This window comes from Thamnophis sirtalis, unplaced genomic scaffold, assembly GCF_051295495.1.
Source record: "Thamnophis sirtalis isolate CommonGarterSnake01/CBP01778 unplaced genomic scaffold, rThaSir2_p1.2 scaffold_12, whole genome shotgun sequence".
Lineage (NCBI taxonomy): Eukaryota > Metazoa > Chordata > Lepidosauria > Squamata > Natricidae > Thamnophis > Thamnophis sirtalis.
The window spans coordinates 25823243-25837024 of NW_028261392.1; the positions used below are offsets into that span (position 1 = coordinate 25823243).

General features: G+C 36.7%; 1 protein-coding gene across 6 annotated transcripts in view; it reads right to left on the minus strand.

Annotated features, from left to right (window-relative positions):
* The window catches only part of FARP1 (FERM, ARH/RhoGEF and pleckstrin domain protein 1), a 141401-nt gene that overhangs the window by 109673 nt on the left and 17946 nt on the right, over positions 1-13782 (minus strand). For all 6 annotated transcript variants that reach the window (XR_001313382.2, XM_087726667.1, XM_014063594.2 and 3 more), the window contains one exon: positions 11073-11267. Coding sequence is in view for 5 of the 6 variants with exons in the window: in XM_087726667.1 (XP_087582793.1) it covers positions 11073-11243 (171 nt within the window). In the remaining variant the exon portion in view is untranslated. The remainder of the gene's footprint in view (positions 1-11072; positions 11268-13782) is intronic.

Sequence of the window (13782 nt, forward strand, 5' to 3'; positions counted from 1 at the left end):
TAGGGCAGAAAGATGTAATTGAACACCTGTATTTACATGCAATAATCTTCAAATGACATCAAAAAGGAGAAAAAAGATTGCATGGGAAATGTCACATGCCTGCATAGACCACACGATAATAGTTTGAGCTACTCACACAAGACTCAAATGCACATCTTTTCAATATGAGGCCTTTTGTCCATGCCTGTATACTCCTATGGCAAATCCATCCATCCTTTTTATCATCCCCTTTCTGTCTAGATAACAACTGAAAGTTTGCAAAGATGGATAAAATCTCAGTCTTGTATGAACATCAGCTATACAAATGAAGGCCATACACAACAGCCAACTGAACTGCAAAAATCTGAAAAGAGAATACGGACAACATTTCTATGGAGCCCTGTTTTTGTTCCTTTGACTTGAGGGATTATTTCAAGGTCTTTGGAATGCAGAAGGAGTCTGTTCCTTTTCTCTTTTTCTCAGGAGAAGAACAGCTCACTTGGCTTATTACCCTCCCTCCTCTCAGGTCAAGGGGGAAAGTAAGCATCTCCTCCTGTGCTGCCAATTGGCTGCCTCCAGTCCTCAGAGAGTTGGCTTCATGAGCTTCCACAGCTGCAGCTGAAATACAGGGAATTTTGGCATGTAATATTTTCTTCTTCAAATTTAATTCTCAAGCCACCAAACATGGTGTGGCCATAAAACTAGAAAAGGGAAATGAACAGTCAGAGAAGTTCTGAGGGAAAATTCCTCTGAAAAGAATGAACAATAAAGATTGGACCTCCTTTCATCAGCATACCAAATGCTCTTTACTTAAAAATAGCCCTAATCAATCTAATTGAATGCTCTTTACTTAAATCAGTCTCAATCAATTTAATGACTGAAGAACCCACAGAGACTGGTTATCTGTATCCAAGTACAGATCAGTGATGGGTTGCAGGCGGTAGGCCCCAGTACGGATGTACCGGAGCCTTCCTGGAGCACTGGGTACCGTTCCAGTATGGTGCTCCAGAGGGCCCGTCCGCCCACCCTCACTCCTTACCTGTCTTTAAAATCTTCGGTGCTTCAGCACACGGCACATACAGCGCCTGTGCGATGCTCCACTGAGCAGCTGGAGTGTCGCGGAGGCATCACTGGACAGAAAGCATGCACGCACTGCACATGCTCTTGTGGATGACGCCAGACCTATTCCAACGTATCTGTTGGAACGGGATCCGAAACCCAACACTGGTACAGATGGACCATATCTACCACCGTAAGCTGAGATAGCGTCAATATGCTGATGATACACAGGTATACATACGTCTCAGCCCATGGTGTTTTAAGCAATGCCATGACCTCCCTCTTTCAGGTCATGGATCCTGTTAGGCAGTGAAGAGTTGGATGAGGAACAACAGGCTGAAACTGAACCCTCAATTGTGGGCTCAATTGTGGTTGTTAAGTGGAGGACTATCTGTATTTTCCCTTTTTGCATTTAGTTTCCATTATATGAAGCAGCTTGTTTAGGTTGTACAGTGGAACCTCAGTTCATGAACCCTTCAGACCACAACTAAATCGGGTGCCGACCAAAAAATCCGCTAAATGTTTCACTCTGTTCACGAACATATCCTTGAATGGTGATTAATCACAGCCGCAAATATTTTCCCTGCCACAGCTATTTCCCCTTCCACGCCATTTTTTTGGTGCATACATGCATAGTCAGTATTGCTTCCAGTCACGAGACAAAATCGGGTGCCGACCAAAGTCCTGGAACGGATTATGGTCGTGACTTGAGGTTCCACTGTATTTCTTTGTTGACCTACGAGATTTCAGGTTTCTAATGTTTATACTTTTGTTGAGTTGATTTCCTTTTTCATTAGCCTTCTTTCTTAGGTTAATACCTCCCTTGGATGTTTTTATTTTTTGTTTCCCAGTTATTATTTCTACCATCTCTCCTTCAAAATTAGGAATATAGCCTACTGTTAACTGTGGATATTCCAGTTCTGGATCTATGGTCTTTTGGTTTATGTTTCTTTCCAAATATTGTTTTAAGAGTCAATTCCGTCAATGTTTGCAGTCAGTATTTACATTCTGCTATAAGGATTTCATCATGGAGATGTCCTGTGCCCAGAGGTGTGCCTCATGAGCCGAGGTGGCGCAGTGGTTAGGGTGCAGTCCTGCAGGCCACTTCAGCTGACTGTTATCTGCAGTTCAGCGGTTCTAATCTCACCGGCTCAAGGTTGATTCAGACTTCCACCCTTCCGAGGTAGGTGAAATGAGGACCCAGACTGTGGGGGCGATATGCTGACTCTGTAAACCGCTTAGAAAGGACTGAAAGCCCTATGAAGCGGTATATAAGTCTAACTGCTATTGCTATTCCTAAATGGATGCTAGGCTATTTAGCTTTGGTTGTTGTTTGCTAAATACTGTATGTCTGTTAAGATTAATACACCTAATCCTAACAATTGGTTAATCTTCTAGTTGGAGGTCATTTTTATTCTCAGTCTCCTTACTTCACACTGTAGTCCAGTTCCTCTCTATGAAAATATCATTTAATATGTAAGATTGTTGATCCATGAGGGCAAATTCCTTGTCTAAGTTTCCTCCAGTTTCAACCAGCTCTGCCTTAAACATACAATAATGCCCTAATGACCAGTCCTGGAATAACTTCACAGTGTAGGGCCTCATTTGGGGCAATGGAGCCACTGCTTAAAAAAAGAGGTAGTTTGATGAACAGAAAAAAAGTGTGATGTCTTAATCCTAGTTGAGGATAGCCACTTCTTGTGAGGGCCATTCTGAGCATTCAAATGAGAACAACAGCTCTTCTTCTTGTTATCAATCATTCTTCTATCCTCCTGCAATAAGTGCTCTCAGCTTTACTAACAGGCTGCCATTAGTGGAGTTAAGTAAGTTTTGGGAGATAAGAGGCTTAGAGTTCTATCTTTAGTTTACATTGTTCATTATCAGAACATCACACTTCTACAATTGCTAAGCTTTTTGCAGCAAATAACAGCTGGTACTGAATGCTTCAATATTTTTTTTACTTACCCAATGTTCATGGTATAAAATTTAAAAATATCAGATGGTGCTTACATATGTACAGCTTTCTGCATCACCATCTCATGGGACATACTTCCTGTAATGCTGTTTTTGGACAATGTATGTGCGTACAGTGCAGGAACTCAATTTCACATTAATGAAAAAAATTATTTTCCCCAGTTTATACCATGAAAACAATTACCACATGGAAAGAACAACATGTTGCCATATGTACTGTGAAGTTTTATCAAAGGCTCATTAATAAAATTAAATAAGATGGTAGCCTTATTATCATATGTCAGAACAAATCATCGGGGGAAGGGAGGAAATTCAAGCACATGTAGGAGAAGAGAAGGTGGAGTTAAATGTGTCATATGCTTGGAGTCATTGCATTGCCACAAAATACCCAAGTCCAACCTCCCATGAATTCTGTTGACTTTTATTTAGCACCAATTTAGCTTTGAACATTAGTTCACCAGATTCTTTCATTAGAGGTAGCAATAATAAACACTTCTGTGATTTGAACTCAATAAAAGCTCCTGGTTATTTGCACCTGACACAACACCTATACTTATTAAATCTATCCTTCATATTCTAGGGATAAAATAACCAGATACAGAGCTTTTTTCCCCTTCATTTCTCAGTTACTGAATGCCCTGAGGAAGAAGACAGTGCTGACTTTAACGCTTTTCTGGTTTTTTTTAATTGGTGTTATAAAAATGGAACAGTCCACAATAGAATCTAGTTTGAGCAAAAAGAAACACTCAAACCAAAACTGAAAAACTGCCCAGTCTACCAGGATGGTTTTATAGAGAAGTATATCCCAAAAGTAAACACCGGAAGAGCAGCCTGTGTCTTGTTTTTTAATATATATAGAGTAAAAAATGAATTTTAAAAAAACACCACCAGATGGGATCTATTAAAGCTAAATCTTAACAAGGCATTTATATGAACAATAGAGAAACCAAACATCACATTCTCTATAGACTTGTAAAAGTAAAGCTTACTGTAAACAACAAACAAAAGGACTGCAATTGAATAGCCTGAACTATCTTTCAAATGTCACCATTTGAAAGAAAATCTTTCTCCAATTCCCAGCTGGACTCAATGGCAGTTCAGAAAGGAAGTCTTGAGAAAGGCAGAAATATCTAACATAAGAAGTTGTTTTATTCACATATTTATAGGGCAGGGGGGTGGGGGAAGGAAATCTCTAGTGCAGCTGTAAAACTCACAAAGTATACATCAAAAATTATTTCAGGTTTCTTCAGAGGGAAGGGAGAAAAAGGACACACTTTGAAGTAGAGAGGCGCAATCCATAGGCATAAAGCTCTGTCAAAACTGGTACTGAATTTTAATAGCTCCATAAACAGGACACATTAAAAGCTACAATACAGTTTGATGTGTTATATACAGCACTTCCTCTGTTACAAGATAGCCAGACAGTTTGGTGTAGTGGCAAAGACGGCGAACCAGAAAATGGAAGAGCATGAGTTCTAGTCCTGCCTTAGGCACAAAACCAGTTGGGTGACCCTAAATCAGTCACTTCTAAAAGAAATCACATCTGAAAGTTATACCCAAAAAACTGCAGCAACCTGTCCGGAAAATCACCAGAAATTGACACTGACTCAAAGGCACATGCACATGGGCTGGTGGGTGGGCTGGCGGGTGGGCCCTCTGGAGCACTGTACCGGAACGCTACCTGGTGCTCCCGCCAGGCACCAGTACGCCCGTACTGGGGTGTACCCGTCATAACCCACCACTGACACACACACTCACAATTCAGAATATGCATAACCTTGGTAGGATTCCAAAATTCCCATGCTAGATAGTTCAGTGTTTGATCATATATTACACAAATTGTCACAACTTCATGAATTACATTGCTGCTTATATCTGGTTGACCAAGCTAGTTCCACATTTTGCCGCCATTAAACAGTAGCCAGAAGCTGTTTCCTATCAGAAACAGATAATCAGAAGGGAGCACTTCCAGACATGGAACTTTTGTTTAATTATTATGTTAATAATGATTGCCAATTTTTTTTATTATCCTGGCCATGGACCAGAAGACATTCTTATTGTCAAACATCTTGTAAAGCTAGAGGAAAGAAATGATCTTTTTATGGAACATCACTGCTTCTTTTTCATGAGGTGGCGTGAGAAAGGAAGTAAGAAACGAGGAAAGAAGCATGATTTATTTCATATCAATTACATCTCATTTTTCTTTCTAAGAACTGAAGGTAATGTGTACTATACTATCTCTCCCCTATTATTCTCAGCAGAGAATGTTTGAGTATGCTGAGTGGTAGAAGCCACCAAGAGAAGTAGCTAAGTGAAAATCTAAATCTGGATTCTTATTTTCTTGGTCCTAGAAAAAAAATAAAATCACCTTCAGGTTTAGCATGACTCCTTGTGATTTTCATGGAGAAATCCATGCATTTTTTTAAAAGGTGATACAGAGATGATTGACCTGTGTCTTCTTCAAGAATTCTTGTTAGGACTGTCAGTCCTAAACTTCTTCCTTTCAAATACTAACCTGGTCTAGCTTTCTGGATTAGTCAAGATTGGGTATGTGTTGCTATCTAGCTAGACTATGTCTCCTTTGAATTGGTTTATTGGAACACTTCATGTCCATGTAATTTCATTGTCGGGAATATGAAAGTAAGTCACCACTGTCCTCTTCCAGGGTATTTTCCAACTTTCCTTAATCATAGGACATTCCAAGCCTATATGATACATTAAGTAGTACACATGGCCCAGTCTCAATTTACCAAATTATGCCTCCATATATTCTTTCTGCACTCTCAACCAAAATCTCATTCCTTTCTCATTCATTTTCTATTTAAGGGAACCCAATAATAGCTTCAGTCAGTGAAAAAACAAATAAACCGATGAGCTGCTCTTCATCCTTCTGCCTTTCCCCTTCCCTTAAAGGGTTTCATTCTTTACTTACTACACAGGCTGTCATCAGCGAACTAATAGTTATTACTGTCAGCATCAACAAAAGAACACACACACAATGGCATCACCATGATTATTTTACATTTGTGTTAAACTATTGATTCCAGGTCCAACTCAACCCAGACTTCCTCTTTATATGGCAAGCTGGTTGGGAGAACAGGCACTAGTTCAGCAGCCTAAAACTGAAAGCAACCACTTGTCTGTTCTATCAATATTTTTTTAGATACATTCTTCTTCCCCAGTTCAGCATATTTCTAAAAAGTGTTTTGTAGAGGAAACAAATATACTTTGCCAAATTTCAAAACGTTGCTTTGGTCTTTGGGACAGAAAGGAATTTCCTGGAGTGATCTGAAACAACTAGCATATCAAATAATTTGTATTTATTTTATATCTTGTCATAACTTATAATAAAAAGGAGTGAAGTTTTTAAAACCTAGAAGTACTAAGTGATTGTTAAATGCTGTTACTTATACTGACAACCGAGACCACTACTGAAACCTGGAAAAAAACATACGGGGTCTACACTCTATAAACACAGAGACAATCTCCTCCTCAGAAATACAATATTTATGCAGATAGTTGTCACTTAGCAACTGTCTTGTTAGCTACCATTCAAAGTTATGATGATGCTAAAAAACAACTTAGCAACCAGTCCTCACATTTATGACCTTCCCAGCAGGTATATTCACCCCATACCAAGATGTCCTCAAAGAGTTCACCTGTTCACTTGAAGAAAGTAGCAAGAAGCTAAGAAAAACTGAAGTAAAATTGTAAATAGACTAACAGATTTTCATTTAGCAACTGCTTCACTTAACTATCAAGTTGCCAATTACAGTCACTAAATGAAGGTCATGTTTTCTCTATTCAGAAATCTTAAAAGAAGGTACTCTGTACATACCATTTTGATAGATGAAATGCCACTGAATTCACACAGCATCCTAGAGCAAGCTAAAATGGTTTAGCATGGAAACCCAGCTATTGTCTTAGCATAGTGTGCAAAACATCACATTATCCTACAACCTACCCCACACATTGTTTGAGCATAGCATTTGTGTCCACAGTAACTATATTTTATTAACCTAGTGCATAATAGTGCGAGCTTACCTATAGCTTCAGTTTATGGTCTTGATTAATTTTATGGTAGATCTATTCAGTAAATTGAGATATTAGGTTGATACACAACTCTGCCATCCACCATAAAAATCTATTTTATAGGAAAATCAACACAGAATTCTTAGCCCAGTAAGTCATGTACCACAATGCTATTATACCAAATGCATGGAGGCTCTTACACCAAATCCAAAGATTTTAAAATAATATACAACAATATAGGGTTATAAAACATGTTTATATACAGCACACTGAAAAACGTACAACAGGTGAAATCAAGGTTATACAGAGAAAACTAAAATAAATATTCAGGAATATATAAATGTTGCTGATTTGCAAGAATGTAACTCAATGTTATTATTTAGCCCTAAGCAAGCTTACTATCCAAAAATATGATATCATTTAAGAATCTATTCAAGTGTTATATCAACACTGCAGCCACTTCCAAATGCTATATGGAATTTAAAAATAAAAATCCCTATCTCGATAGAGGATCAAGCATAACATAGATTAAAAATATAATTAAGAAGGAAAAACTAATTCTAATAATAGTTATTCAAATAATAGAAATAATATCTATAATTCATGTAAAACAATTCCATTTTACAAACTTTATGAAAAATATGTGGATCAAGGGAAAAAAAAAACCCCAAAACAGAATTAATGAAAGAAATCCATGTAAATAAGATACAAACCCTTATGATGAAGGGGAGAGATTAGAATTTTTTTTAAAAGCAGCTGCTATTTTGTCAGATAATTTTATGCATGTTATTATTCTATTTGGCATTAAGAATTTAACTGGCACAAATTTCAACCTAACATTTGTTATTTGTACTATAATACAGATATTTTTTGTGAATAATGCTGACAATAAAAACCTACTTGTCTGTTACAGTTTTCTTAGCTGCCATCTTTCTCATCCACAACATGCATATAAAATTATCTACAATCTCTTGTTCCAGATATATCCTATGATGGATATTATTTTACATCTTAATTTATGATTTTATCAAGCGTTCCTTATTATGCGTAAGGGAACAATAATTTGTCCATAGTAGTAGCTAGAACCATCATAAAAGGAAATCAGAGGGGATAACAACAGAAAATTATTGAAGGCTTTTTACACATCAATTCTGAAATACATCCCTGACCATAAAATTATTTAAAACAATGCTTCCATATCTAATGAAGCTAAACAATCAAATCTCTCAATACTACATGTTTTTTACTAACATTTTAAAAGTGAGACAATTAACTTTTAGTGAAAAATCAATCTTTAAAGAAAATCTATTATGTGGTTCTAAGGAGAATTAATAGTAACATAGTCCTTGGTTATAAACAAGAAAAATTGGCAATGCTTTTATTCTTAATTTCATAGGCCAAACCTGTTCTCAGGTCTGCTTTCATAATTATTTTAATGTTTGATCTGTTGGGAGAGTATGAATAGTATTCTTTCAGGCATGGTGAAATAAAGCCCAAGATAAACAAAAATGGAACCTGACTTACTGTTCATGTCTAAAGTTAGAGTGAGAATCAATTTACACCACAATGAAACAGGTAGAGAAAGTTTCCTGGTTTTTTCCACAAATTTTTGCTTGATAGTTTTGCCAAAATAGAATTTCAAGCTTGACAGGGCAGAGGATAAGAAGTGACAAAACTTACATGAAAAAAAAAACCTAGCTACCATAATATCTGACAGAAACAAAAATTACATTAAAATGACTTGACACTCCTGATGTCTCATGCTGACCTGATCCCACAAATGGATAGCCATGTACTAAACTTTCTAAGTTTATTTCAACCAATTTAGAAAGTATCCTTCTTTCAACAGCACTGTCAGGTTGGCATACAATATAACAAGTTGATACACTGGAAGTGATACAAGCAAAGGAGATTTTAAAAATCCATATGGAGAGTTACTAAAAATTAAACCAGCAAAAAGCATGTTTAAACAGTTGGCAGTGGAGAACCTTAATGTGATACTAAAAGGACCAATTTGTTACAGATGTGCATACCCAAAGAAGGCAATCTGTCCCTGGAGCATTTATTTATAGGAATTGGGGCTTGGGGAGAGGTTTCTCTCTCTCTAAAATTAACTCAAAATTGTTGTCCACTGCTACAAAAGCTTGATTATACTTTCACCCTTACTATAGGAGTTTTAAAAGGGATTTATCATCATAAACCATGACATACTAATCTGATCTAGGGTTTTCCTACATACTAGAATAGCATCTCAACTGACACTGAATGTCATTAGCCAGACTTAAATCAATCCTATCTCCTCCCACCCACCTCCCTAGTCTTGCTTTTTTTTAAAAAAGCACAAGAATTAGTCCTCAAGGGATACTGTCAAGAGCATTATGGAGTGACACACTGTCATGGAAGAGCATCTAAAAGAAACTCCCCCTCCCAAATCACAGTTCTTGTCTGATTAAAAATACTTATCTAGTTCTAAGAATTGGTTCTCAGCCAGTTCACGTGGGAAGCTAAGGGCTCTTTCCATTATATACTATTGCTCAGGGTGACAAAATGCAGAAGAGTCTTTATGAATAGGGAAAAAAATCTGAACTTGTACCTTGTTTCCCTGAAAATAAGACCTCTCCGGATAATAAGCCTAATCGGGCTATTGAGTGCATGCACTAAAATAAATCCTCCCCTGAAAATAAGCCCTCCCCCAAAATATTGCAACACAGCAGAAGCCACACATTCTGCCTCCTGCACCTCAAAAATAATAAGACTTCCCCCAAAATAAGGCCAAGCGCTTATTTCAGGGGTCAAAAGAAAATAAGACCCTGTCTTATTTTTGGGAAAACACGGTAGATCAGGAGAATGCATTTATGAGCAACCGATCAAGTTACAAGCAACACAGATTTTCTACTAATGACAATTGTTGACTTTTGCTTGACTAATGTAGGATAATAATGAAGTGAATGTCCTTGTGAGTACTGGATGACAATGGATCAAGTAATTCATCAATATAGCAGCTACCTCTTTTTTTTGCAGATGCTTGTTTGAGCATAACATTTAATTGAGATAGAGAATAAAATCTAAAATCTTATGACATAATGGATCATATAACATATTAAAAATGACAATAAATTTCATAATATGACAACATGATTACCAAAGCTAAGCTTGTTTAAAACAGATATAAAATCTGTTAGTCCTTTGATTAATTCTGCTATGCTCAGCAATTATCATAGGGATGCTTTCTCTTTAAAGAATACATCTTAGCAATTCAGAAATCCCTCTCATAAATATGCATCTTAATCAAAGTCAGTCCTAACTTCCCCAGCATAAATATTGACATTTATTTTTCCTGCTATATTATCTCACAGATCTACTGTAGGTTTTGCAAGAGAGTTATTATATACAGCCTTGAGCTGCCAGAGACAAGATGGATTTAAATGTACAAATAACTTTTAAAAACCAGTGATTTCAGGCAATTAAAGATAGGCACATTCTGTTGCAAAGAAATTCTCAAAATATATAAAGAAAATCAAACAAGTGGTAATGCACTAGTATTAGAATGCAATCACCTTATTTAGTTACACTACTTAAGATTTAAAATGTAAGATCAAAATTACCTTTAGAGTATCTACAGAATAGTTGAAGTGAAATAACTGAAGTTGTTAGTATTGGGTTTTTTTCCTCTGTGAGGTGAATTATTCAGTTATTTCATAATTCTTAATTAGTTTATGGTAGTGTATATTGCAACTGAATAAAGTTAGTTTCAGTTAGTGTTAAAAGATTGTGATTTAGATGATTAATAGCAGCTTAAAGAGTATTTTCCCCCTAAATAGTTTATGATACCAGGAATATATGAGATAATGTACCCCTATTGCAATTTTAACTACCTTTTAAATATTAGGATTTTTAATACTTCTCTCATATGTGGGCTATTATCACATTATACAAAGTCACAAAACTAGTGGCAGATCTGCTTGGGTGAATCTTTTGCGCTCGCCTCACCCCCAGCCAAGAATGTAGACTCAAGAGTATCACCTTACCGGAATTTCAAATGTTTCCTGTGTATCATCCAGCATTTGGACTTTGATAGAAATAAGTTTTCCTGTAGGTGTTGAAGGCAGTTTCTGTCCATGTTCCAGAGTACTGATGCCAGCATTCTCCTGTACTCCTAACCGAGATCCTGTTGTCGCTCTTTGCTCCACTTCGCCCATATCTGAAGAGACAAGCTTCTACTTCTAAGAGAGGGGCAAAGAAAATATGGTACTATGTTAGTTCAATTACTCTTGAGACGTCAAGTGACTTACAGCCACAACTGAGACTAGAATTTCTTTGTTAAGCAATGCAGTTGTTAAATGAGTCATGCCCAGTTTCATGACCTTTTGTGCCATGGTTGTTAAGTGAATCATTTCAGTTGCTAAGTGAGTCATGCAGTCTTTAAGCAAATCCAACTTTTTCCATTGATTTTGCTTATGAGAAGCCATCTGGAAGGGTTGCAAATGGTGATCACGTGATTCCAGGATGCTGCAGCCATTTTAAATACATGAGCAACCAAACTGTGATCGTGCGGGGATGTTAGGTTGGTTGTAAATATGAGGACTGGTTGTAAGTCATATTTTTCATTGCTGTTGTGACTTTGAATGGTCACTAAACGAATAGTTGTAAGCAGAGGTGGGTTGCTCCCGGATCGGGCGAACCGGTAGTGGCGGCAGCAGGAGGCTCTGCCCACCCACTGCGCAGAAGCATTGCGCAAGCGTGCACGCATGAGGGAACCGGTAGTAAAAAATATATAAACCCACCACTAGCTGTAAGTCAAGAATTACCTGTAGGTTACACAGTAGAGCTAATAAAACTAAGGAAACTGTTTATCTGAAATGACAATAGATTGTGAATTATTCATGTTTTTACTAATCAATCTTCACAACAAAAATTACTCACAAATATGTAAAATAAGAGTGATGATGATGCAGCCAGTCACTGGCTGTAATGTGCTTGGAATCCTAGAGAAATCATGAAAATTAATGAAGGGATGATCAGGATTTCTTTGGCTTTAATATTGCCTAAAATAGCAATTTGCTTTTTTAATTAATCCAAATTCAATTCATTTATACTGGAAAAGAGATTCCAGTCAAGGAATTGTTCCAATGATTTTACTGTAAGTTAATTGGTTTTTGAACTGTCTATTTTTTTTAAGCAGGGTTATATATTTTCTATTCTTCGTGGGTAACAAGTAAGATGATTCTATGGAACACTGCACTATAACTGATGGGTGTGAATGTTATTTGTCTGATATACCAGATCATTATTTCATATTTTCTTTTGCTCTTCTGGTAGCCAAAATGAAGCTTAGTTCAAGTCTTCTGCTGTCACTTATAAGTCCTCCTTTATGTCTTTTATGCACTCATTAATTATAATTCCTAAGAACATAATAAAGCGAAAGATATGAAAGAAATAAAATGTTTTCCTGAGTGACACACTTATAAGTATAATTTATCACAACCACATGTTTATTAATATACAAAAAACTTCTGAAAACATTCATATTTCAAAATATTCATTACTGTGAAAGCTTTTGCTGCAGGCTGACTATCCATTGGATGTTCTTTGGTTTGTTTTTTTTACATAATTAGCTATACAAATTTGGATGTTTAAAAAAATGGAAAAGGTTCTTAGCCAACAGGACATACATTTTTAATTGATTTCTGCCTCTGTGTTTAATCAAGCTGAAGTTACCGAAGGCTATGGAATAAACATTTGTTTGCTTCACTGCAATTAAATAGGTATCTGAAACAAATAGCATCTTCAATAAGGTTTAATAGGATATTATCCCCCCCCCCATGTATTATCCTAGGCCGGAGGTGTTAAACTGGTGGCCCACGGGCCAGATGTGTCCTGGCCAGGCCAGGCCCACTCCAGTCCCTAAATGGAACGTGAAACGTTGTGTGATAGCAATGTGACATGAGAGTTTGACACCCGTGTCCTAATTATTTGAGAGCTACAAAATGAAGCACATCCTCCTGCATTGAAGCATGAGGACTCACAATTATTAAACTCCCCATTAAGCTTACTTAGTTTCTCCAAGTCAAGATAGATCAATTGTATCCTATTTGCTGTAGGAAACTTAATGTTGATTATTCTCTTCTATTTATAGCAAGGTCTGAACAAGTAGTACTATAGAACTGAGTTTGACTGATGTTAAAAAAGGCTGGCTGAAATCTGGCTCAAAATTCCGGGGCTGTAGCCTGAATTGAGAAGCTTAAAAATAAATCCCAGCAGAAAACAGTTGCAATTTCCACGTTGTTGCCAAGAAAACAACATGGACTACTTAGAGAGAAGTTGTTATGATTAAATTTATTCCAAGGCCATTCCAATATGTGAGGAGTGCAAAATGAACTATGTTTGAAAAAGTCTTGAAACAAGTATTTAACTACATCTTAATCATTCAGAATGTATTTCTCTATTTTACTCTGGAGTAAGTCCAATGGTATTCAAGGAAGAGTGATTTAAGCTTTCTCTTCTCAGCTAGAAAACTACCCTCAAATTTGTCCCTTGTTGATAGTTCCAGTAATAAGCTGCAAGTGCAAGTGAGAGGGATGTGTAGAAGTCTCTTTAACAAGGTTTATTTGAGAAGAGATGTGTTACAAATATTTCAGCAATTAAACTATTTTCCATTTAGAACTGATTCATGGAAATTACAGTGGAAAATTTTGGATATTCATTCATTCATTCATTCATTCATTCATTCATTCATTC